General features: G+C 44.3%; 1 protein-coding gene across 1 annotated transcript in view; it reads left to right on the forward strand.

Moving 5' to 3' along the window:
* The window catches only part of MYO15A (myosin XVA), a 133198-nt gene that overhangs the window by 69918 nt on the left and 36661 nt on the right, over positions 1-26619 (forward strand). The window contains exons 30-49 of the mRNA XM_072650668.1: positions 1731-1909; positions 3193-3265; positions 8094-8285; positions 8718-8830; positions 9435-9574; positions 11374-11476; positions 12167-12234; positions 14531-14644; positions 15047-15272; positions 15446-15572; positions 16123-16228; positions 16842-16917; positions 18584-18711; positions 19542-19601; positions 20091-20166; positions 20875-20990; positions 21447-21565; positions 23997-24138; positions 25455-25566; positions 26033-26107. Of these exons, the coding sequence (XP_072506769.1) occupies positions 1731-1909; positions 3193-3265; positions 8094-8285; positions 8718-8830; positions 9435-9574; positions 11374-11476; positions 12167-12234; positions 14531-14644; positions 15047-15272; positions 15446-15572; positions 16123-16228; positions 16842-16917; positions 18584-18711; positions 19542-19601; positions 20091-20166; positions 20875-20990; positions 21447-21565; positions 23997-24138; positions 25455-25566; positions 26033-26107 (2345 nt within the window). The remainder of the gene's footprint in view (positions 1-1730; positions 1910-3192; positions 3266-8093; positions 8286-8717; positions 8831-9434; positions 9575-11373; positions 11477-12166; positions 12235-14530; positions 14645-15046; positions 15273-15445; positions 15573-16122; positions 16229-16841; positions 16918-18583; positions 18712-19541; positions 19602-20090; positions 20167-20874; positions 20991-21446; positions 21566-23996; positions 24139-25454; positions 25567-26032; positions 26108-26619) is intronic.

Genomic DNA, 26619 nt, shown 5'->3' on the forward strand with positions numbered 1-26619 from the left:
ATAAGTGGAGGGAGATAGAATAAAATCACTCGTGCAGATGTAAAAAGACACTCATCTTATATGTAGCATATTTTGAGAAGATATACCACCATTTCCCACCTCCAACAAAGTGATTCCACTTATTAGATTATAAAATCTAAAGTCTGACCAAATCCAACTGTAGGTCAACTATCCTCATTTTGTCACTTGATTCATTACTATACATTTAGTTTTGTCTTCCCAAACTCTCTAGGGATCTAGGGGTACATTATGATAATTTATTCTTCATTAATAAACTTTCAATCTTTTCCATTTATTATGTAGCTCCAGGTCCTACCCCAATTCATTAAATATTAATTACTTAGTGAAATGGAAAAACCTCTATTTACCAACAGTAATTACTCATTTATCTATAAGTAAGCAAATATTAAAATTACTGAATGAATATGTATATTTTATTAATGAAGGAAATAAATAATAAACAAAATATATTTACAACATTTTTGGTTATGATCAATGTCACAGCCTGAGACACCATAAACCCTCAAAATTTTTGTTGTGGAGTTGGCCCATGTGGGATTTTCTTGGCAAAGATACTGGAGTGGTTTGCCATTTCCTACTCAAGCTCATTTGACTTATGAGGAAACTGAAGCAAATAGGGTGAAGTGACTTACTCAAGGTCACACAGTTAGTGAATGTCTGAAGCCAGATTTGAAGTAAGGAAGAGGAGTCTTTCTGATTCCATACTTTATGTTCTATAGACTATGGCACCTAAATGGCCCCAAAATGACTGTAGTCAAGTCTTCTTTACTTGTCTGGAAACTTGATCTTACATTATTCAGTTCACTCTAGATACCGATTAGTCTTTTGACAATCTTTTTAGCATGTCTCCTCAGTATTAGTCCTTTTCCTGTCTTCCCTTCAGAAATTCACTATACTTTCTAGTTCCTCACAAATTCTTCATAAAACTGTCACAATTAAAGTTCCTTTGTGGACAATGTAGTTAAAATCATTCGCACAAGAAAAAAGTTTCTCCTTACCTCCTTCCTATCTTCCTATCACAGACTCTTCATCAAGTCCCATAGATCACTGATAAGACACACTCACCTTCTCCTTGTCTCCTTAAGGAGAAGTTCTTAGCATTTTCTCAACTGACTATTTAAACAACTAACACAAATTGCTTTTCTCAACATTTCATTTGAATTTTCATCTGGCTCTTAAAGCTACAATGATAATATCATATTTTCTGTTAGACAGACATTTGAACCAGGGACTACATGTATTTAGAGAGAACAAGCATGACAGAGTTGTTCCCATCCTCTTCCATCTTGACCCAGAATACTACAAAGGTGTCCATAGTTAGAACTAGAAATATATTTTCTATGAACTGAGGTATACCATAGGCAAAAAAAGCTTTTAGGGGAGAACCTGGAAACCTCACCTTATTTCTAGGTTTAAATGATTTCCATGTTCTAAACAACTGATTTTGGGCTAGCCTAGAAACCTTGACTTATTTCTAGGATAAAATGATTTCCATGTTTTAAACAACTGAGTTTGGGCTAGCCTGGAAACCTAGCCTTAGTTCCAGGTTAAAATGATTTCCGTGTTCTAAGCAACTGACTCTGGAACATAACCATCTCCATTATCTGGAAACTATTGATTGTTCTCATGATAATAATTCACATCAGTACCAGGTTTCTTCTATGTTCCCTTTTGTCCCTGACCTCTGCTTATGCTCTGACCTTCACCAGGTTTGTCTCTGATTACGCCCACAATGGCTTCCAGGCTGTATGTCAGCACAGACTCATACAGGCAATGGCCAAAGCCCAGAAAGGTCCTGGAGCTGCCCGAACCTTCCCTCCAACCCTACTTGAGTGGACAGTTACTCAAAAGAAGGCCAATATGGCACTAGATGTCTACTGCTTCAATGGTGAGTGGGGTGAGGGGAGTATTTGGAGAAGGGGAAGGAGGAAGGAAGAGGAGAGATAATTCCATAAGAGTTTACAGATAAGTAGAATTCTAAAATGTATGAAGTATCATCAGCGGTCACTAGTAAAACCTACTCATTTTACAGAAGAAGAAACTGTGACCCAAAGAGGTAAAGAGATTTTTCCAAGGTCACACAGTTAGTGCCAGAACAAAGACTAGGATCTAGGTATCCTGCCTGCCCAATGTTCTTTTCTCAATATCAGATGCAGGACCCAAAAAAAGATTTGAGTTAGGCAGTCCCTGGCCCTTTTCCTACTCCCTACTCTCCAAGCCCTTATGTGGTTAGGTTCAGGAAGAGAAGGAGGAGGGAGATCTATTCAGTAAGTCTGCTTATGACCTCCTCCTATATGACAACCCTCTGGTTGGTCATTGGGTTGGGGGACACAAGGGTAGAGGATGACTCTTTTTCTAGCCTCATGCTCACAAACTTACACAAGAAAAGCTAAGAATACAAGAGTTATGGTTACATAGGATGCGATTAATTTGCAAATTGATTAGTCCAGGAAGTAGTGCATTGGAAGTTATTAAAGAGGGATCAAGGAAGCCTTTATGAAGGATTTGATTTTGACCTTAAAGGATGAGCATAATATAGATAATATAGGTTGTCCTTCATTCTTAAAGAGGACCATGACATCAGGAAAGTGATGCCATGACTGGCAAGTGAATTGGATTTAAGTGAGGGAGGGCTGTGCAAGGACACCAGCCTCACTTTCTCCTCTGGAGGCATCTGAGTCCAATGGCAAGGTATAAATCAGATCCCCAACATAGATAATAAGAGAGAAAACAGTAGAACATTCCAATAGCAAAAACAGAAGCAGATATGTGAAAGATCAGACTAGTAGGAGCAAAAAGTCTGTGTAAGAAAGGAGTGACAGATATGATTAGAGAAGCAAGGTGAATACAGGTGATTGTAGAAGAGTCTGAATACCACAGTGAGGAATCAGGCTTTGTTCTGCCAGGATTGAGGCTTCCAAGCAGGGAACTAAAAGCTGTGTTTAAAGGGAAATACAGCAACAACTGTGCAAAGTGAACTGAAAATGGAAAAGATGGAGGCAGAAAGGCCAATTGGGAGGCTGTTCCAGTGGTCCGAGAAAAAGGTTAAAAGGCTATGAAATGGGATGAGAGCAGAATGAATGGAAAGGAAGAGATGATGTTAAGAATTCTTTGGTGAGAAGACTGCTAGAATTTGGTAAATTTGAGATCTCATTTCCATTGGCTTTCTAGGGGACCAGTTTTCTTGCCCAATTCATTCATGGAGCACAGGGGAGGATGTGACTGGAGACATTTTGAAACACAGGTATGGATCATAAAATTTCAGAACTGAAAGGAAATCCAAAGTCGTCTGGTCTAACCACTGCCTGAAGCATGATGACTGTACGCTGTCAAAAAAAGTGGTCATTCAGAGTCTACTTGAAAATTTCCAGGGATAGGGAAGTCACTACTTTTCAGAGAAGCCCCTTTCACTTTTGAAAAGCTCTATTAGTGTTTCTTTACATCTAAGCTACTATTTGCCTCCTTGAAATTTCTATACCTTGTTCTGGGTTCTGCCTTCTAGATCCAACAAAAAAAGTTAAATCTCTCCTCCACATTGCATATCTTCAAACATTTGAAGAAAGCAGTAATATTCCCCTTAAGTCAGAGGCTCTTAGACTGGGATCTGAGAACTTCTACTATTGGTATTTAGTATTTTAATAATTGAATTTTAATATAATCCACTTCCTTCTTACTTCTATGTATTTCATTTTGTGCATTTAAAAACATTATTCTGAGAAGGAGTCCATAGACTTGACTAGACTATCAGTGGAATCTAAGACACAAAAAAGGTTAAGAATTTCTGCTCTAAGTCTTTTCTTTTCCAAGGAAAATATCTCCAATTTCTTCAGCCAATTCTCACATGACATGGTTTCCAGACTCTTCATAATCCTGCTTGCGTTCCTGGTACTCCGTTGGTCAATCCCCTTCCTAAAATGTGATGGTCTAATAATACTAAAAGGTTATCTGAGCAGAGCAGCATATAGCAGGATTGTTTTAAACATTTTACTTCTATTAACGAAGGATTTGGTTTTATTCACTTTTTTTTTTACTGCCATTTCACATTGTTGATTTATATTCAGCTTGTGATCCAGATTTTTTTCATATGGCATATATATCCCCTGCACCAGATCTATACATCTGAAATTTTTTTTAACCTAAGTGTAGACTTTACACAGTTTCATCAGGATAGGTCATTTTTCTGTTGATGCAGACAGCAGCCCCTATCTAAAAATGGGAGAGCAATTATTTACTATATACACTACTATCTTATTTGGTTTTCACACAGCTCTGAGAGGTAGGTACTATTAAGTATCCTCAGCTGAGGAAAATAAGGCAGATAGCAGTTAAATGATTTGCCCAGGATCACACAGCTAGTAAGTTTCCGAGGTTGAATTTGAACTCAGGTCTTCTGGAGTCAGTCTTTGAATTCAGACTTCAGAGATCAGCGTCCTATCCACAGCACCACCTAGTGGCCTCTAAAAACTTTAGTCTTTGTGAAGTGGTATGCCCCTCCCAAATTTCATCATACTAGGTCACTTTGGACCCTACTACTGTATGCATAAATGTATATATGTATGCAAACACGTGTGTATACACATCCATCCATATATATACATATGTGTGTCTGTAAAGTCCAACTCTGATGCCGCATTGTGGTGTGGTGGTGACTCATCTATCCATCTATCTATCTATATCTATATCTATCTATCCATCTGTCTTTCTGGCTGACAAGTTCTCTGCTATCCAGATAATAATAAAAACACACTTCTACAGTGTGTGTGAATAAATATAATTTCACCTTATTAGATTTGTCCCCTTGTTCCAGACCATTTAAATTGTTTTGGATTCCATTTGGTTATTCAGGATATTATCTATCCATCTTAGTTTTGTATCTTACGTGAATTTTAAGTGTTTTCTCTATGCTTTCATTCAGGTCACTGATCAAAATAGCGACTAACATAGGAGCCAAGGACAAACATCGTCTGCCCTCTCTTAGAAATCTATCTCTAGATTTTTACTGATCCATTAAATATTCCTCTTTGGGTCTGGACCAAGGATGGGGAACCTGTGGCCTTTTCACTGAATCCAAACTTTAAAGAACAAATCTTTTTATTAAGAGGACTTGTCCTGTAAAGTTTGGATTTAGTCATAGGGCTGCACTTGAGGACCTAGAGGGCCACATGTGACCCCAAGGTCACAGATTCCCTGGTGCTGGCCAGTTTCAAATTCACCTAATTGAACTGCCATCAACATCTTTTCATGTTGTTCAGGAGGGTACCGTAAAACATCAAACTCTGATAAAATCTAGTTGTTGAGGTCCAGGGTGGTGGAGGCCCCAAAATACTGATATGCCGGGTCCTACTTGAATGAATTCGATACAAGCCTTCTTAAAGCCAAAGGAAAACAAAGTTTATCAAAGATTCACCATAGTGGTTTGACTCTTAAGGAGCCTAAGCATTTGCAACGTTCATATTCATAAGTGAGCCAGATAGAATCTCAGCTAGACAGAGTCTGAGCTGGATTAAACCTGAGATTAACCTGAGAGACTTCATGGAGGCGAGATGGAACTTAAACACAGAGAAAGACTGAGGAAAGAATTCAGGTATTGCCAAGTAGTCCGGGGTCCCAGGGATGGTCTTGATAGATCAAACCCAGGGAGGATCCTGATGGGAATGACTGGTAATAGGATCAAAGGGAGGAATATCAAAAGAATGCTAAATAGAAGATAGGGAGTATCTGGGCTGAGTAAATGGTAGAGGAATCCAAGGAGCCCCCCCACCAAGGCCAAACTTTCCGGGGGCCCAAATGGGACAAAAGCCCTCCCAATCCTAGGGAAAAAAGTCTTGGCTTGGGCTTGTACCTCATCATCATTATATTATATCCATATCATTCTGCCAGCCTCATGGTCCTCATAGCAAAGCTGAGGTTAATCTGGAAGTAGTCTAAGACCCTCATTTTACAGATAAGAAAACTGAGGCCAAAATAGGGACATGTCTTGCCCATGGCTACACAGGTAGTAAATAAGTTAGGATTCAAACCCAGGTCCTCAGACTGCTAATTCCATGGTCTTTTCCAGTGTAGCATGACTTGTTGATTCACAGTTCTCATATTTCCCTTTCCAAGTTCCAAAGAGCCATCCCTTGAATGATGACTTGGAGAATCAATGGTCTATTAGAGCTAAAAGAATTCACCTTCTTTCTTTCCCCCTTTTAGAGAAGACATATTTCCCTTTCCCTGACTCACTTTCCATGATTTTTCAAAGATTTCTCTTAACAAGTAACCCAATATTTGTACCTCCAGGTTACTTCAGTACTCAGAGAGCTAGTGTCTGGCCTGATGTGAATTCCTTAAGGATAATCAGGCGTTTCCTGACTAACTCTTTACTTAACATAGCTTTCAGATCCCTTTTAACTGTTTGTGTTCCATCTTTCCCAGTGCGAAGATCATTGTTCCTGGTGAGGAAAAGGCATACACGGTCATAGTCAGGCAGTTCTCCCTCCTCTCCGTTGTCCGTTATTACAGTTTCAACCATCCCCAGCAAAGATCTTTTTCTTCATTTGATCTCCATATTCCCCCCCTCCCCCAGATAGCTTTAAAAAACCCTTTGCTAACAATTCATAGCATTCCCCGGCAGCCTCAGCTCTTCTGTTCTTTAGGTCATTCATTATTCTTCAAAGACCTGTGCCTTTCTTGCATTCATTCCTGGTTACCTACCATCTGCTTCCATCTGCTATACATGTCTCTTTCAAATTCTCTTTGACTGATGAGTTCCCTGTGCAGCTAGATATTAATAAAACCTCACATTTATAAAGTTCATAAAGGTTTTTTTGGGGGGAAAACCAATGATATACAGCGTGTCCCAAAAGTCTTAAGCTATTAAAGTTTAAAATAATATTGAGACTTTTGGAACACCCTATATTTGTTTTTATAACACCTTAATTTCTGAATGTATCTCCCTTCTCCCCCTACCCAGTGAATCATCCTTTGTAACAAAAAATTGAAAAGCAAGACAAAAAACGGTAATCTATTTCAAATCTAATTTGGCCGATGAGTTCCCCATGTAGCCAGATAATGGTAAAAGCCCACTTTTGTGGAGCACATAAAGGGCTTTTTGGAGAAGAAAAAAAAAATACATATATATATGGAGAGAGAGAGAGAGAGAGTCCCAAAGTCTCAGTTTAGCTTTAATAATTTAAAATAGCACTGAGACTTTGGGAGACCTTGCATTTTGCTTTTACAACACCTTCATTTCCTCTCTCTTCCCCTATGCAATGAGTCCTCCCTTCTAACAACAAGACAAAAAAAAATCATTTCAACAAAACTAATTATAGTGTGGGGCAGTGAGGTGGTGCAGTGGACTTGGAATCAGGAAGACTTATCTTCATAAATTCAAATTCAGTCTCAGATACTTTCTAGCTGTGTGATCCTGGGCAAGTCACTTAACCCTGTTAGCTTCAGTTTTCCCATCTGTAAAATAAGCTGGAGAACACAATGGCAAACCATTCCAGGATCTTTGCCAAGAAAAGACCAAAATGGGCTGATAAAGAGTCGGTCATAACTTAAATGACTCAACAACAACAAATTGTAGCACGTACAATTTTCCACACCTTTCGTCCCCCTACATCTTCAAAGAAGAGAGGGAGGGTACATAAGAATTTACAAAGCACTCACAACCATGTGAGGTAGGTAGCACAATTAGTATCATACCTCTTTTAGGTATGAGAAAACTGAACTTTATAAAAGGTGTGATTTTTCCTAGTTACTACTAAGTGTCAGAGCCAAGTCACACCAAGGCTGAGACCAAAGCACTTCGACTGTACTATACTGCCTTCCATACCAATATCTTTAGAAAAGTCAACATGGCAACAAGCATTTATTAAGCGCCTACTGTATTTCCAGGCACTGTGCCAAATGTTGAGGATACAAACAAAAAAAAAATTAAAAGGCAAACAGTACCTGCCCTCCAGGAGGGAAGAGCCCTTCCTCAACCTAAAAGGATGATCTTTGTGGGCTACCTTTGCGCAGTGTGAACTGGGAGCGATGAGTGCATTGTTTTACTTTCCCAAACCCTGAACTCCTGACATCCTTAGGGGGCTAACCGATGGCTGGAGGGGCTGGACGGTCTCCTTGAAGAACGGTAGCCAATGGGCTGAGCTGGCGGGCCATGATTACGTCCTGGATCTGATCTCAGACATGGAGCTTATCTGGGACTTCCCGAAACAGAAATCCTACTTTATCATCACCTCAGAGAGGGCAGAGAAAGGCAGAAGCAGCACCAGAATGTATGTAGCTAATTTACTCCCGGCCTCCATCACGCACAGTCTGTCTGCTCCCCACACACTGCTTGAATTGTTTTTTCCCCCATCCACCATTGGAGGGGGGAACCAGTACAAGTGACTTTTGTTCACCTTGAGTCCTGGGCAGGTGGGCATAATGGTTCCAGGATGTTGACAGTTCAGAGTTTGAAGACACTCCTTATCTTTTAAATAAATAGACCCTTTCTGGGATACTCCAAATAATAAGAGGGTGGAGTGGTGACCTCTGGAGAGGCTGGGGGGATCAGGGAACTCCTCTCCAGTCAAAGTATTTTGGAAGAAAGAGCCCAGGTTGCCCTCCTAGAACCCATTTGATGGTATAGTCTCCAGCAAATACTGAATCTTAAGGATAGGTGGAGAAACTTAGAACCAGGTAAAAAGTTCCCTGTGCCCCTGCAGGGTTTTTGGAAATAATTGGGACTCTGACGAGGAGACCCCTGTCCTTCCCCGGCACAGAGGGCGCTCCATTCGGGTGACAAAACTTCCTGACTCTGATGGTTATTTCAGTCATGGTAAGTCTATCAGTCCATAGCCCCACAGCCATCACTTGGTTCCCTCTGGACACTCCTGACCCCTCATGGAGGACTCCCTCCCTCTCCTCTCTTGCATTTTCCTTTACATTATAGTGTCACCTAGTTTATGTATGATGGATCCTCCCAACACTGTGAGGGATCTAAAACATTGATCATTATCCCCATTTCACATTTAGGGAAACTGAGGCTCAGTGGATTTTACAGCTGGAAGAAACCTTTAGAGAGCATGTAGTTTAAGACTCTCATTTAACAGATAAGGAAACTGAGACCCAAATAGGACAGTGACTTGTCCAAGGCCACAAAGATAGTAAGTCAGGATTCAAACCTAAGTCCTCAGACCAATGTATCCTGTTTCCACTTAAGTGACTTGCACAATGAGTCCATGTCAGACCCAGAAGTCAAACCTTGATCTCCTAAAGCAGTCTTTTGAACTATGTTGCATTCAAGCAGGTGATTGGATAGAAAAGGAGCAGTACTAGCTCTAACCCCAAACCAGCCTGTTCCCCAGCTTGGGGATGAGAATTGTTCTCCTGCCTCAGTCCCAGCCTGCCATGACATTCCCCTGAGGAGTTTTCCCTGACAGGGCTGGATTCCATGTTATCCCCTGCCCCCTGCATCTTCTCAGCAGACTCAGACAGCTTCCGGGAGCCATCCACGCCACAGAAGGGACTGGATCGTTACCTGGATAGCCTCTTTGACCCTGTGCTTGCCTATGGAAACACGGTATGGAGCCCATGCCTGGCCTCCTGGGAGGGGGTGATGGGCAGACATGGAGTGCACGGGGAGGGAGATGAGAGGAGGCTCAGGTAAACACACAGAAACCCATTACACAAATACACAGTCCCGAACAGCTCACCTTTAAAGTTTTCAGTGTTTCATATACATTATCTCATTGGATCCTCACGACCCTGAGAAGTAGGTTCCCTAATTACCACTAATTTGTAGATTTTACGACTGAAAAAACAGATTCAGAAAGGGACTTGTCCAGGGTCACCTTGGAACCCAATTCTTCCTAACTCCAGGTCAGACTCTCTGTCCACTGCACCACGTATGGAAAAGCATTTATTAAACACTTACTGTATGCCTAATCCTATGTCTTGACATCAAGTTCTGGAGATATAGATCCAAAGGCACAGACTGTAAGATTCCTCAAGGAGCTTATGTTCTAATGAGGCAAATACACAGAAGGAAGTGGTGGCTAGGGAGGAGTGGAATCAGAGGGAGGTAGCTTGGCATACCCCTTCCAGGAATGTAATAAGAGCAGAGTGACTTGATGGTGATTCGTGGTTCCATAATGGGAAGGGGGCAGTGAGCACAGAAGACACCGTCATACATAGACACTTCATCATACACAGAGCCTCTGGAATACTCTCACACATATAAAAATGTACACCACAACAGACATGCTCCATCACACATATACACACACATACACAGAGCTTAGCCCTATTAAACTGGGGACAGGGGAGAGGGGAAAATTAATAACTGATCCCCAAAACAGGAGGGAAGAAGAAAGGTTGGCTATTGAGACTGAGGTCAGGGGTGTAGGGCGGGAAGTTCTTAAATCTACCCCTCCTCCCATGCCCCTTGATGCAGCACACATGATCTTCATATTTCTGATTCCACTTCCCTCTGCCTCCACATCATCAATTCAAGGTGCCTCCAGCTACACACACACACACACACACACACACACACGCACACACACACACACACACACACATTTTCCCCACTCCCCACCCTCTAGCCCCCCAGCCCCTGATTGGCCTCAGGCTGTTACTCTGTGCTAAATCCACACTGAGGACATAGTTCAGAACACTTCCTGTCCTCAACCTCAGCTCTACATCCTCCCAGTTTCAGACTAGTTTACCCCCCCCCCTTGCCTAAGAGGTCTCTTCCTTCCAGAGTCCTCTGTAGTGATGGATGGGCCTGTCTCTTGATGTCCATTATCCTTTCTGGTCAGAGACCTGTGCCAATTCCCTCCAGACTCACACTTTAAACTGGCATGCCAGAGAAAAAAATAGAAGGCTTCCTGCTAGGCCTTGGCATCCATATTGTTCCCCTATCCCTTAACACTCTGCGTGGAGACATTCATAGGTAGCTGGTCCAGCTCAGTCCTTCCTTCCAGGGGGAGATGTCCCCATATGATTAATGCTTCCCTTTTCAGGGCTAGTGAATTGCTCTGGGAATCCCCATCAGCACCAGTCCATAGTGTCCATCATCTGAGGTCATTCTCTTGCCATGAGATGAGATCATTGGGGTGCTAGAAAAAAGGGATTATAGCAGGGGTGGGGAACCTGCAGCCTCAAGGCCACATGTAGCCCTCTAGGTCCTCAAGTGTAGCCCTTTGACTGAAACCCAAACAGATTTGTTCTGTGAAGTTTAGATTCAGTCAAAGGCTGCACTTGAGGACCTAGAGGGCCACATGTAGCCTCGAGGTTGGAGGTTCCCCACCCCTGGTAGGGCCTCAATCCCTGCTCCTTGACCCTTGACCTGGTATACATCTTTTGCCCTGTTGTTAGGATCTGGAGAAGCCAACTGCTATCTCCTATAGGATGAAAGGAGGAGGTCAGCCCAAAGGTGATGAGGAGCCAGCTGGGCCCCCCAGAATACCCCAAGAACCAGGTCAGTAGTACCACTTCTCCTCACCCCCAGAGTTTCCTTAGTTTTCCCTCAGTTCCCTCTGGGGTTGAACCTCTTTATCACGAAGGTCCATCCCTAGGGGTCTGGATAGAGAAGGCACAGGGTGGGACATGGAACTGTGGAACAGGTGCTGGGGCCTTGGTATAATGTCTCTGGCATCTCCTCCCTCCTTCCTCCTTCCCTTCCTCCTTCCTCTGTTCCTTCCCCTTCCCATCCTTTCCTCTGCTTCCACTTTTCCCTTCACAACTACTCAGCCCCATTAAGCTGGGGTGGGGTTGGGGGGATTGATAACTGGGCCCTAGAAATAGGAAGAAAGAAGGCTGGCTGTTGGGATTGACGTCAGAGGTCTATATCAGGAAGTTCTTCAAACTTTGCCTCCTTCCACGCCCCTTGACCCAGCATCACATTCCTGATCCTAGCTTTCCTCAGCTCCCCATCATCAATTCAAGCAGCCCCAGCTGCCCCCCAGAATCTAGTCTCAGCTACTCCTTGTTCTCCATGGCCCCTGATCTAGTCCATTCTGACTCCTATGCCCCAGATAACTCCCTACCTCATTTTCCCTGGTTCCCTTGTTTCTGGCATCCCCTGACAACCAACAGCCACTCACTCCAGCTTTTCCTATTCCCCTAATCCCCCTGATCCTTGTGCCTCACTGAGCCTGGCACTCTGTAGTCCCAGGCCTGGACCCCTCCACACTGGCACTGCAGCAAGCCTTCATCCACAAGCAGGCCATGCTTCTGGTGAGTACCCACCCATCCCCCTCAGAACTATTCACCTTGGGGGCCTGTGGGGAAATTCCTTCACCCTTACTGGCAGCAGAACTTGTTTAAGGGCAGAATTACATACTGCTGAATGGGGTGGGGAAGGAACATTGTAAAACTGAAAGGGGTTCAGGTGGTTATTTCCCTGGGGAGGAGAACATGAGCCAATGATCACTTAGCAAAGTGGGAAAAGCTTTGCAAATATGGCCAATTCATGGTGGCCATCTATTGATTGGCTGCTAATCCCAGAGGCCTTTTCTTAGTTCTCCTAACACTTGATCTCTGTGTGGTTCTTAACACTATCAACGTCCCCTTCTCCCTGGATACTCTCATCCTCCTTGGTTCACATGCTGCTGCTTTCCTGGGTTTTCTTTCTATCTGCCCCTAACTTTAGCATTCGGTGAAGTTTGGATTCAAAGGACTGAACTTGAGGACCTGGAGGGCCTCGAGGCCACAAGTTCCCCACCTCTGTGTAGAGTCTACATCTCTTTCTTGGTGATCTCACCAGCTTCCATTAGTTCATATTTACCATGAAGATGACTGAATTCTACAGCCTCAAATCCTCCCGAGTTTCCATCCCACATCACCAAGGACCTATTGCACATTTCTAATTGGATGTTCCATAAGCAACTCAAAATGGTTAAACAGAATTCTATCTTTAATTCATCCCTCCCCCAAACTTCCTTATTCCTTTTGAGGAACCTTCAGATCACTCAGATTTACACTGACACAATCATCTCCTACTCTCTCTCCTTCCACTACATATCCAAGGAACAACCAAATCTTGATCTTGTCTCCACAACAGCCCTCCCATCTGCTTCCTTCCCTCCTCTTATGTGTTTATTGTTGTTGAGTCATTTCGGTCGTGTCTAATTCTACATGACCCCATTTGGAGTTTTCTTGGCAGAGATAGAGGAGTAGTTTGTCATTTCCTTCTCCAGTTCATTTGACAGATGAGAAACTGAGGCAATCAAGGTTAAATGACTTGCCCAGGGTCACACAGCTAGTGAGTATCTGAGGCAGAATTTGAACTCAAGAAGATAAGTCTTCCTGACTCCAAGCCCAGTGCTGTATCCACTGTGCCACCTAGCTGCCCCAGGTAGGCAGTTCAAGGGCACCAAGAAAGATACCATGTTTAAAGAGGAGAGAGAAGACCAATTTAGCTCTAAGATAAAATGTAAGCTCCTTAGCTTGGCATTTAAAGCCCACCACAATCTGTCTCCCATTTGCCTTTTCAATGATTTCGTAGTACTGCTTTTCACCCACTCTATGTTCCATCTTTAGTCTCGGTCATTAGGCATGATGGCAATCATCCCCTGAACCAAGCTTGGCCTCTTTGAATTCCTCACTTTCTTTAAGCCTCAGCTCTCATTATCCCTCTTTTACATGAAGCCTTACCTGATTTCTTCTTCCAGCTATTCATGCTCTACATTTATGTATATATGCACATAGTGTATGTGCACACATGTATATATGTGTATCTATAGATGTATAATATATTTATATACATGTGTATGTGTACACATGCATATATACACATCTGTATGTGTACACACATGTGTATGTGCATGCACATGTGTACATATAAATGCACATGTTTTGCATGTACATATATGTATATGCTCACACAGTATGTGTATAAGTATGTGTGTGTGCATGTGTGTATATACATACATGTGTGTGCACACAGATACATCTTATATCTCCCCAGGAAAACTGAGATCTCTTTAAGCAGGGGCTCTTTCCCTTCTACTTTTGTATGCTTAGTGCCTTGAAAATGAAAGGTTTGCATGGTATTCCAATGATATCCAAGAAATATTAAAACGCCAAGAGGAAGGGCTCCAAAATAAGGTAAATCCTTTGTGAAGTCTTTATGGAAGGACACAGACAATTGCTGCACAGAATAAGAAGGTGTAGGTGGGTCATCATCTGCCCCTCTGATGAATTCTGAGCCAGTCCCACCTACTACAATGTATTCTGAAAAGCCTCTGTCTCTGGTGAGGGTCAAGAAGGCTGCAGCTAGGCCCAGAACCACACTCACTCCCTCTGAGGAGCTGGCCCCAAATGGTGGAATATAGAGAAGGGAAAGAAAATCCCAAGGGAGATGATCTGTTTGGTCTCCTTTTGTGAGTGGGGTCCTGTTTCTTCAGCTGGGAAAAGAGGGCAGTGAAAGGGTCAGAGGGAAAATGGAAGCTGAGGCAAGGAGGCTCCTGGGAGGAAGGGGATTTCTCCTTCTCCTCTCTAGCCAATTCCTTCTTTCTTGTCTCTCACAAAGGCTCGAGAGATGACCCTTCAGGCCATGGCCCTGCAGCAGCAGCAGCAGCAGCAGCAGCAGTTGACAGATCCAGTCCCCTCTGCTGGAGCCTCCTCCCAGCCCCTGCCCGCAAAAGTGAGTCTGGCCCTGAGAGAGGATCTTGGAGGGAGGGACACAAACATAGTCTACACTTGAAGAAGATGCAGTGACTAGAGAGCAAGGAGCTAAAAATAACAGATAAGAGATAGATTATGTTGAGGGGTGAAGAGGAGAGAGAAGGCAGACAAACAGAGGAACAGACAAACTGAACTGCTGGCTCTGGCTCTGCTGCTGACCATGTGGCTTGGGGTGTTTGCTCATCTGGAACACGGGGACAGTCTTTACCATTTCCCATTACCCCTGAGGGCTCAGGGACTACTCACTAGGACTCACAAAGGTCATTGCTCCAGCTCAGATGCCTCGTGGGTAGTGACTGCTCCTTTTTCATGGGCCAGAGGTGGGACCAGCCCTCATTAGGATTTTCCTCCTCTTTGGCAGAAGCCAACAGTGGCAGATGCCCCTCTACAGGCCAAGAACAGAAGTCCACCTGCCAAGCCAGTGCTAATCTATGCAGCCCCGGCTCTGGGAGACCCTGGAGGGGCTGGCTTCCAGCCCAAGGCCTTAGTATCTGGCTCTCCCTCAAAGACTAGGGGCTCCATCCCTCCTATTAAACCAGTGGCCACCCCTATCCGTATACAGGACCAACATTCTCCTTCAAAAACCTGTGAGTACTTTAATTCTGGATGCCCCCTGTCTTCTCTGCCCATTCTCCCCTCCAGCATTTCTTTGCTTAGCTTTTGGGAGAAATTGCCCCTAACTTCAGAGAGTCCCCTGGGAGGTAGAAATTGTTACAGTCTGCATTACTCATTGCCTGAAAAATGCTTCTTTCCCCACCAGTCTCACCCTCCCCGGAGCTTGTACATCACTCCGTCCTCAACTCGGAGCATTTTCCTCAGCCCACCCAACAGATTAAGACTATAATCCGCCAGTGCCAGCAGCCACCCAGAGCTCCAGATGGTCTCAGGTTAGCACCCTGCTTCCAAGTCCCTATAAGGCCACCTTTCACCATAGGCAAAGTAGGTGGCCACCAGCTAGGAAACATTACCTTAGACTGCATTATTTGCTATTCATTCATCTTAGTCCTTAAGCACAGTCCTCCACAAGATCCTCTTTTAAAATACAAATACCCCTGATCGGGAATTAAGTCAATTTTAGCCATGATCAATTTAGAGGAGTGAGAGGAAAGGGGAAAACTAGGTCCAGAACATGGGTAACTTTCCTCAAAGCCAGAGGCTACAAGGCCAAGATGCCTGCACCAACCCTTGTTGGTGTCCAGGAGCTCAGACTGTAAAGGCCTAGTAGGACAAGGTCTCCTTTACCCTTACTGGACATTGTCACATCAAGTGAAGTCAATAGGTACCTACTATTGTCCTACTATGTGCTAAGCATTATCTACACTGTCCCCACACCCAGGCTGTGCAAACATCTCTTGGCTTGCCTCTGTGCATCCAGAGGTATCATAGGTTCCTTCCCCTGGGCATCTTTGCCCTAACTTTCAACCTCCATCTGCCTAGGAAGGAAAGCGGGAAGGTGTTTGTGAAGAAATCAGACCCTCATGAAGAGGCCCTCCTGATCTTAAAGGAGCAAATGACACACTCAGCCCCCATCAGCCTGGTAGTGGTCAATCCCATTATCCTTCTCCGGGAAAGTTCCTTATCCCATGGGGCAATTGTCCAAGGTCTAGGTCTCATCCACACCTCCTTGGGTATGGTAAAAGTGGGGATAGAGAGCCATACATTTCCTACATACACACACACACACACACACACACACACACACCCATAGATGCAAGTAAATACTATAAAAGGTTTTCACTTAACTTACCATGTAGAGTGAAGTGACTGGGCCTCAGTTTCCTCATCTGTAAAATGGGGACAATTAATAATTTCTTCTTTGACACCTTCACAGTGCTATACTTTAAATTATCAATGGATGTGAAAATGCTTTGGAAAATGAAAGCAGTCTACAATGCATCTACACACACACACACACACACACACACACACACACACACACACACACACACACACAACACAGGGGCATTACATAGAATAAGGGAGGGCTCGTTGGAAAATGAGCCCTGGAGAAATTTCTTGCCCCCATGTTAAAAGGCCTTTGGCTTTAACCCCATAACCAGGGGTTGGCTGCCTAGCCCTGCTGAGCATCCTCCTCTCCCCCTCCTCTACTGCCCCCTCCCCCCAAGTCTCTCTCTGATTTTCTCCCCTGGCATTAGGGAAGTCAAGGTCCCAGACAGACTGTGGCCCTGGTGAAGCCTGTGACCAGCACTAGGCCCCAAGGCCTAACCCCTGCTGCCAAACCTCTTACTTCAGCTTTCAGGTCAACCCTAGGCACTCCCTCAGGTAAGGGGGAGGGGAAGTAGATATTATTATGGTCTCCATTTGACCGAGGATGAAACTGAGATAAACAGGTTAAATGACTTGCCCAGGGTCACACAACTTGTAAGTGCCTGAGTCTGGATTTGAACTCAGGCCTTCCTGACTCTGGGTCCAGGACTTTTATCTGGTGTCCTGGTGCTTCTCCTTATATTCAGGCATTTGAGACTGTCAAATTCCAGAAACCCTCCACTGCCTTAGCTTCAGCCATACCTTATCCTTGTTTTCCTGCTACCTCTCTGACTTTTGCCACTCTATTTTTGCTGTCCTCACTGACTTTAATTCTTCCTTTCCCCCTACCCCCCCTAATTATGGACATTTATTTCCCAAGGTTCATTCTTGGGCCTTCTGCTTCTCTCTCCCTACATAACCTTTCTCCTCGTCTTACCTGAGCTCTGGTCCTCTACTCCAGCTGCACATTTGCTATTTCCACGACACAAGGTTAACAGAACTTGCCATAGAGTGCCAATCCCATGGTGGCATCTTTCCATCTTCTGTTGGCTTGTGGAATGTATCACCCACCTCCCTTTTCCCCAACCCCTGCAGGGTCCAGGCCCGATGGCTCAGTAGATGGAGTATTGGATTGCCATTAGGAAGAGCTGGATTCGGATCACGTCTCTGATGCTAGCTAGAATGACCCTGGACAAGTCACTTAACCCTCTCTCACCCTCAATTTCCTTCTCTGGAAAATGGGGATAATAATAGCACCTATTTCACAAGATGGTTGTGAGGATCAAATGTAATGTGCTTTATAAACTTTAAAGTGTCATTTAAATGCTAGCTATGGGGACCACCCTCAGATTGTCTTCTCCCTCCCAATTCCCACTCAACTCAGTTTGCCCTATGTGAAAAATGTCTAATTACCCTTCTAGAAATTGTCTACCTGGCTTCTCATCAGAACCTAAAACTAAAACTATCAAAAACCAAATATCACTGTTTCTCCTCCCATTCACCCAAGCATGAAACCTGGAAGCCTCTTTACCCTCCCGTAGAGTCCCATTCCTTTCCAGTCTCCCTCTCACCTCTTTCCCTCCCTTCCTTACACACTAGTTTGCCATTTATATTGTTATAATTACTTCCTCATGATGGGCTGTGCAATTCACCAGACCAGTCCAGACATGGGCGGTTATATTCATACTCCCCAGGGCTGACCTTCGGTATCTGGTTCACCCTAAACATTAGCCTTTATCCCGGTATGACACACTGGCTCTGGTATGAGGTGTGATGATGACTGCTTGGTTGGCTTAGTGAATGACTGAATGGGAGAAGGGGATGTGACTGAAAAAGAGAATATAGGGGGTTAGCAAGGGTGATTGGTGGTGTTGCACCATTACCCTAGCGTGATTGTGCTACAGTGGAGATAGATTAGGAAAATGTGCCCTAGAGAGCTCAGACTGTCCATCGCTGAGAACCTCTGCACCACTGCCTACCCAAGGTCCTTCAGTGGAGAATCAACAGGCCTCTCAAGGGCCACTGTTGATCTGGGCTACACTATGGATATGGGGTCAAACAGTACTGAGCTGAACAGGACATGTTACCCAGGGCTCCAAACCCTTCCCCCTCAACCTCACCTATCTCATCCTTCCAATATCAGTCTCGCGGGCACTTGTTCCAGAGGAGGACCCCATCCAAACACAGCTCCATCGACAGAGCAACGAGACCTTCTACAGCTACCAGGGAGTGCCCTGGAAGATATACCTCCGAAAAGAGGTGCCCAGTCTTTATGTATGCTCAGATCTGGGACAGGACTGGCTAAGGGAGGGAATGTCTTTTTCTAAAGCCAGGGGACAGAGTCCTAGAAACTGACTCAAGTCTGGGAAGATGTAACTTTAAATCCTGGATCTACCACGAGTGTGACACTGGATCATTCCCCTGCTTTGGGCCTCACTTTTCTTAATTGTAAAATATAAAAAGTAATTGCCAGAAGAAAGAAAATGATAAATCAGGAAATATTTTTGAAAGAAACAGGTTATGCTACAAGGTTTTACACATGTTACAGTCAAATATTTAAAAAATACAAAAGCTCATTTTTCTGTAGAGCTCCCCTTTCTAAACTCTTTCCTCTTCCCCTTCTCTCTTATACCTTATTTTCTTCTCTTTCCTTATCCCTCTTCATCCTCTCCCCCCCAACTCCCACTCCTAGTTCATGGGATCTTTTGAATTTTGTTTGCCTAGAGGCTCTGAGCCCAGCCTCCCTGATCACACACTCAGGTGGTAAGGACGGAGCTAGCTAGTATGGGTGCATGGAGAACTTAGGTCCATTGGAAAGGATTGGCATCTAGGTCCCTCCACCCACCCTGTCTTGGAGGGATGGGATGCCATGAGTTTGACTTGTCCATGGGCATAACTAGGAGGGGTGCTTACCTCTAAGCTACCAGTGTCACGAGGGCTCAGTGATCCCTGGTGAGCTCGGAGGTGACATGTCCACCCTTAAAAATCTCTTTAGAAGGGATGGAAGGAATGAAGTAGTGGGCAGGAGATAAGGTTGAATGTGTGGATCAAGAGCCCCAGCACCTTCCTGTGAGCTTCTCCCTCCACAGGTGTTCTACCCCAAGGACAGCTACAATCACCCAGTCCTCTTGGACCTCCTCTTCAGACAGGTAAGACCCCAGGCTACTGCAACCCCAAAAGCAGAAGGAAGATCTCTGAGAGAATCCCAGCTGAGAGCTTTTCCCTTCATTCACAAAAGATGGAGGAAATGGGGACAATCTCTTCTCAGCCGGCCAGGCAGGCCTGTTCCCCAAGAGAAGAGGATGCTGGATAGGTACCCCTGAGGCCTATCTCAGGGAACCAACATTCCCTTCCTGTAAAGACTTTCTCCAGTGCTCTCTCTGCCCCATTCCCACTCCCACCCAAAGCAAATCCCAGATTCTCAGGAGCCTGGTCATCTAGAAAGTAGTCCTTCCTAGAACTGCAGTGCCTTCCAGATAGAAGGTACTTAATAAATGTTTGTTGAACGACTTGACAAATTCAGAAATCGGGACTCACTGCAGCACATTCTCTGCCTGGAGGGTGGGGTGATGGCAGTGCTGGGATATCATACCCTGGGGCTAACTACCCCTCAATATGCCTCGGCTCTCTCCCCTCAGATACTTCATGACACCTTCTCTGAAGCCTGCATCAGAATCTCTAAGAAAGAGAGAATGAAGATGAAATCCATCTTTGGTACTAGGGGCTTGGGATGAGGGTGGGGTAGGCAGATCAGAGCATTGAAGGTTTAGGGCCTGACACCCCTCCCAATTGCTCCTGAGAGCCCAACCTGGGATTGGGACTGGGACTTGGTGTCAGGTGACTTCTAACCCAAAGTCTAGACAAGGTCCCCTGGGACCATCCCATTTCCTTTTCACTGAGGCTCAGTGTCCCCTACTAGGACTGGGATATTTACATTATTGTAGCTAAACATAACCCCATTCTCTTTTATCTCAGTTTTAAAGAGTCTATATACCTTTCTTCCTTTTCTTCAAATCACTGTATCTTAGATGCATTACACACAGGACTGCCCTGGGGCCCTGAGTTTATCCGATCTGTCTAGGCCCCTCTGAGGTAAAGTAAAGAAAGCCCTGGGATTCAGTCCCCTAGAAGAAAGCTCCAGGGGACCATGATGGTCTAGTGGGAAAAGCATCCAATAGTCAGTGGAAGTAACTCTAATCTGGAAAGTCATGAGAGTTCTAGTCCCAGCTTTGCAAGTAACCAGTTTGGAGAGACCATTGTCTTTTTTGTGCCTCAGTTTCCATATCTCTAAAATGTAAAAAGATGGTTCAATTGAACACTGAGACCTCTTCTAGCTCTTGATTTCTAGGAGTTTGTCTCTTAGAGATGAAGGAAGAGAGAGGGAAGAAGGGAAAATGATGCTCAGGGTTCTACTTCTCTTAGTCCAGAACAAGTTGGATTCGCTACATCCAGTGGTGAATGAGAGTATCAAGAGAGCAGTGGTCAGCGAAGCTCGAGAGGGCTGGGAAGTCTATTTCTCCCGACTCTTCCCTGCCACGGTAAGGTCTTTCTCTTCCTTCCCCCTCCTGCTAAGATGAGGTGGACCCCTGTGCACAGGAGTGGTGAAAACTGGAAGATATCTGAGCGAATCCTGGCTGAGGGCTTTTTCCTTCATTCCCAGAAGATGGAGGGCATGGGGGTGGTCTCTTCTCAGTTGGCCAGGTGGGCCAGTTCCCCTAAGTGAAGAGGATGCTGGATAGGTACCCCTGAGACCTATCTCAGGGGACCAGGATTTTCTTGCTTCCTAGGAAGAAAAAGGAGAAGGTCAGAGGGTGAGGATAGAAGAGGGGCCAGGGCAGGTGAGAAAAGTCCCTGGGCACTACTGACAGGCTGAGATGTGTTCCTCCCCACCTTGACCCTGTTTTCTCGGTTCCCTCTTCCTGTGGCCCACATCTTGTCCCTGCTGTTCATGCTGCCTCAGGCTCTTAAATCCATGCTCTGTGGTTCCCCTGCAGGGCAGTGTGGGCACAGGTGTACAGATCCTGGCTGTGTCTCACGTAGGCATCAAGCTCCTTCGCTTGGTAAAGGGCAGCTGGTCATCAGGGGAACAGCTTCGGGTCTTACGGAGTTACAGGTAACAGATACTCAGTGGGATGAAAGCCAACAGGCATTAAGTAAGGACGAGCATTCGGTAGGGGGCTTCTCTGAGCTGGAAGAAGAGGTGACCTTTCCGTCACAGCTAGGTGATTAGCAAACACCCTAGCACATCCAGGATGGCTGCTAGCACAAGTTCTTTAATCGGCTTTCCTAAAGGAAAGACAACTTTTAAGGGGTCAACAATCTTCTTTAATTACATTCACTAGTTGAGGGGAAGGGTTAACACCCTGAACATGGAAAAAATACAAACAGAGAAAATACAGGCAGAGAAATTAGCACAAAGATAAACAGACAGGGCTCCAGCTGTCTGACAGCAACATTGCTACACACTTTATATACACCACTGGATTGAGGGAGCACAGACATCTAAGCAGTGGAGAGACTCTTAACAAATGGCTACTCAGAGTCTCAGCCAGGAAATCAAAAGATCCTTCTCATGAGTGAACCCCCAAAGCAAAATACCAACTCCCAGAATATATAACAAAGACTCAGCATCCGATTGGCTGAGTGCTGAGGAGCTTAAAAATCCTTGTGCTCCAGCACTTAATTGGAAACTTCCCCTAGCCCAGAACCTGATTAGCTCTGGGCCAGTGCTTTATGTGCCTATTAATGGGCAGGGAAGATCTTCAAATTCCCTTAACATTACAGTGGTACAAGTGGATAAAGTAGTGACTTGGAGTTAGGAAGGACCTGAATTCAAATTTAGCCCCAGATGCTTACTAGCTGAGTGACCCTGGGCAAATCACTTAATGTCTGTCTGCTTCAGTTTCCTCATCTGCACAATGGTGATAATAATCGCACCTACCTCCCAGGGATGTTGTGGGGATGAAATGAGCCAATATTTGCAAAGTGTTTTGCAAAGCTTTGCTAATTATTATCAATGGAAAGGGTTTGAGATTTCAGGACAAGTCTGGTAAAGCAGGGACCTCAAACCTAAGTCAGTTTAGGATTGCTGTGAAGCTTCCCAAGTCATAGCATCCTGCCCTTTGTTCATAACAATAAGTAATCCAGTGAATCAGATCTTGTAAAGAGAAACCAGGTTTTGGATGATAGTCAAGCAAATAGATTCATGATATTATTTTAAAAATAAACATAAAATTTGAGTATGTGGACAGGATTAGGGTCTTTCGTTTCCTTTCCAAAGTATCTTTCCCCTTAGATAATGAGTTGTCACTTACTTTTTATTTTTTTAAATAATCTATTTAGATTACATCACATAAATGGGTTAACTTTGACTTTTGACTTTCAGATCATGAAATAGCCCAGTTAGGGTAATGATTAAACGAACCAAGATCCCCTAAGTACAAATGACAATTTATACTTCACTTAACTGTTATGTGTTTCAATTTCTCTAAATATTGTTTTGCTTAGCTTTCCCCTCATATCTGGGTTGTCCAAGGTGTCTTTTCAAGCTTCTGCCTCCTTTCTCATAGCCTCTCTACTCAGCTGCTATTTGGAGCTCGGGTGTAAATGACTGCATTAGCGCTTCTGAGCACTCCAGGTTAGGTCTGCAGGAGTTTCCAGCTTGGGTGTGTTCTCTTTTCTGAGGGGCCCTCTTGAACCATCACCACTGCTCTGTTTTTGGACCATTTTGCCACTCGTTTTTTCTTAAAGGAACATTGGCACATTTTGACATCATCAAACAAAACAGGTCTCTCCCAGATTAAACAGTATTAAAGAGATTGTTCCACATGACTAATGTGGAAATATGTCTAATAGGATTTTACACGTATAACCTATATCAGATTGCATGCCATCTTGGGGAGGGGAAAGATTTAGAACTCAAAAATCTTATAAAAGTAAATGTTGAAAACTAAAAATAAATAAATGTAAGAAAATAAAATTTTTTAAAAAAAGAAAAAAAGCCATTGTTCCCTGGCACCATCTTCCTATGACAAATAAACCAGGGGCAGTCTTTTCTTCCTCCTCTCGCCTTGTCTCAGGGATCTCTCCATTGGTCGTATGCCAATATTAGGCACATGATTTGGAATTATGTTAATAGCCTTTATTAAAGCCAATTCTATCCTGTGCCTGACACAAAACTCTGCCCACCCCCTCCCCCTTCCCCTTATTATGGGTTATGGGGATAACCCATCTTCCAACCTTTCATCTTCCACTGAGACTACAGTCAGAAACTGAGAAGGTAGAATATGTCTCTAGGCTTTTTGGAGGAAGTCAGAGAGGAGTCATTTCTTCTAACTGTGTCAGGAATGATATGGATTTGAGAATGGGACTGAGACGAGGTTTTTCTTTGGTCCAAGTATATGTAATCCACAGATCTGCATAAATGTATAAGACTCTTAGTTTATCATCAATTGTCAATTCACAGCCCTCCCCTACTTAGGAAGGATCTGGGCACACAAGTTCCTCACATGGACCTCACATGGCCCTGCCCCTCTCCCTTCCAGCTATACAGACATCCTTTTTGTGACCATCCCTTCCATGAACATGCTGGAATTCAACCTGGCCAGTGAGAAACTAATTCTTTTCTCAGCCAGAGCTCCTCAGGTGAAGAGCATGGTGGATGACTTTATTCTGGAACTCAAAAAGGTAAGAGATCAGGGAATAAGGGACCTAGTCTAGAGGGAAGTGTAATTCTCTTAGGATGGGTGGGTAACCTGTGGCCTTAAGGTCACATGTGGCCTTCTAGGTCTTTAAGTGTGGCCTTTTGACTAAATTCTAAAATTTGAAACCCAGCTCATATGCTCCCTTCTCTCTCACTCTCCCATTCCTTTGGGGTTTACTGGCTAGATGTCTGTCCTTCCTTCCTTCCTTCCTTCCTTCCTTCCTTCCTTCCTTCCTTCCTTCCTTCCTTCCTTCCTTCCTTCCTTCCTTCCTTCACATTCCCAAAACCTTAAACCCAGTACACTCTGAAGCCCATAGACTGGACAACAATAGGTCCCTGCCCAAGTTCCACTTAATGGCTGGCTTAGAGTGATTATCGGTAGTAACAGTTTCTGTTTCCCTCACAGCTTGATTTAGTTATTTTTTTCTTTGGTTCATTAAAAGGACCCTTCCCTAACTTCTTAAAGAGGCCTATTCACTCGTTATCTCCCTCTAAGAGTACTTGAAAAGGCCAAGGTCTCCCATTGCATCCTGGGCTAGCTCCAGTCATCCTGATGAATATCTGGTCACTGGATCCAAATGGCTCTGGAGGAGAAGTGAGGCTGGTGACCTTGCACAGCCCTGCCTCACTTAAATCCAATTCACCTGCAACTCATGACATCACCTCCCTGGTGTCATGGTCCTCTTTGAGAGCAAAGGAAAACAATAAATACCTGTCTAATTCCTGTTGTTAGGGTTAATATGTGTGTGTGTGTGTTTGGATAAACAGTAATTGTATGAATATATATCACTGTGGATCTATATATCTATGTATATATATACACATTAGACATATCCATACATCTTATCTGTATACATATGTATACATTGTGTGCACACATACATGTGTATATATGAGTCTGGGTAAAGGACATTATGGGGGTAATGGATAGAAGCTAGAACTGAAGTCAAGAAGACCCAAGTTCAAGCCTTGCTTCTGACATGATCTCCATGACCGTGAACAAGTCACTTAATTTCTCAGTGCTTCTAGGAAGTTCTTTGACTATAAATCACAAAGGATTTGCCATCTGTGTTGGGAAAGGGAGTTTTCCCACCAGGAGTTTTCTACCTCAAGGAACTCACAGATAAGAAACAAAAAGAATAAGGGTAGAAGTGCCTTGAGGGGTCCTTGGTTCTCTAAGGGTGAGGGAAGCACTATGGAAGAAGCTGGTTGTGGTCTGTGAGTATGGAAGCATTCTGGGTATAAATGGCAGACATCTGTCCGTTGGATCTCAGTGTCTCCAAACTCCCCTGTGCTTTAGGATTCTGATTATGTGGTTGCTGTGAGAAACTACCTGCCTGATGACCCGAATCTCCTGAGCTTCCACAAGGGTGACATCATCCATTTGCAGTCTTCAGAGTGGCCCAAGAGGGGTCAGTGCCTGATGGGGAGCCCCAACTGAACCCCAACTCAGCACCAAGGAGGAGCAATGATCCCAGAACCTCGTGGATGCTAGACTAGTGATTACCTCAAGACACTGTTCCTCCCTGCCCCACACCCACAGACCCCTGGATGCACAACACTGATAAGCTTCTTGACTTCTTAAATTTCCTCACCCTAAACCACCACTCAGGACAGGAATAGATGGCATGTGACATATTATATGGCTATCTTCACTTGTCAATGTTTATTGAACCTCATTCCGACTTCTCACAACCAGACCCTGATTTTTTTCTGGCTGTTATAATGTTTAAGATTTGCTCAGTAGCAAAAAGCCATAATTCTGTCAGCCCCTAAAGCATAACTTGCTGTCGGGTAGCCCGGGTGGACTGGAAAACTCAAGGACCATGAGCTGATAACATCTCTCTGCCTCCCATCTTTCCTACCTGTGCCTCCCAGGATACAATTATGGTTATGTAGTCAGAAAAAAGGTCATCTATCTGGAGGAGCTGAAAAGGGGCACCCAGGACTTTGGTAAGTACTAGGAAGAATCCTCTGTGTGTATATGTGTGTATTGTGTGAGTGTGTGTGTGTGTGCATGCAGGCACATGTGTGTGCACATGCATATGTATATTCACTCCATAGTAGATTATCTTCATGACCCCATTTGGGGTTTTCTTGGCAGAGATTGTGGAATAGTTTGCCCTTTCCTTCTCCAGCTTGTTTCATAGGTGAGGAAACTGAGGCAAACAGGGTGAAGTGACTTTTCCAGGGCCACACAGCTAGTGAGTGTCAAGTATCTGAAGCATTATTTGAACTCAGATCCTTCTGCCGTATCCTCTACACCATGTAGGGGCAGCTCTTTAAAACTGTAAATTGTTTAGTATGGTGGCAAAGGCCTGTAATCTCTGCTGCTAGGGGAGAAGGGGGCCAGTGGATCTCTTGAGGTTTTGGGAGTTCTAAGCTGTAGTAGCCAATTGGGTATCTGAACTTTAGTCTGGCACCGAAAGGGTGAGCCTCCAGGAGCAAGGGGAACGGGGAGGGAA

This window comes from Notamacropus eugenii, chromosome 3 (genome assembly GCF_028372415.1).
Source record: "Notamacropus eugenii isolate mMacEug1 chromosome 3, mMacEug1.pri_v2, whole genome shotgun sequence".
Classification (NCBI taxonomy): Eukaryota; Metazoa; Chordata; class Mammalia; order Diprotodontia; family Macropodidae; genus Notamacropus; species Notamacropus eugenii.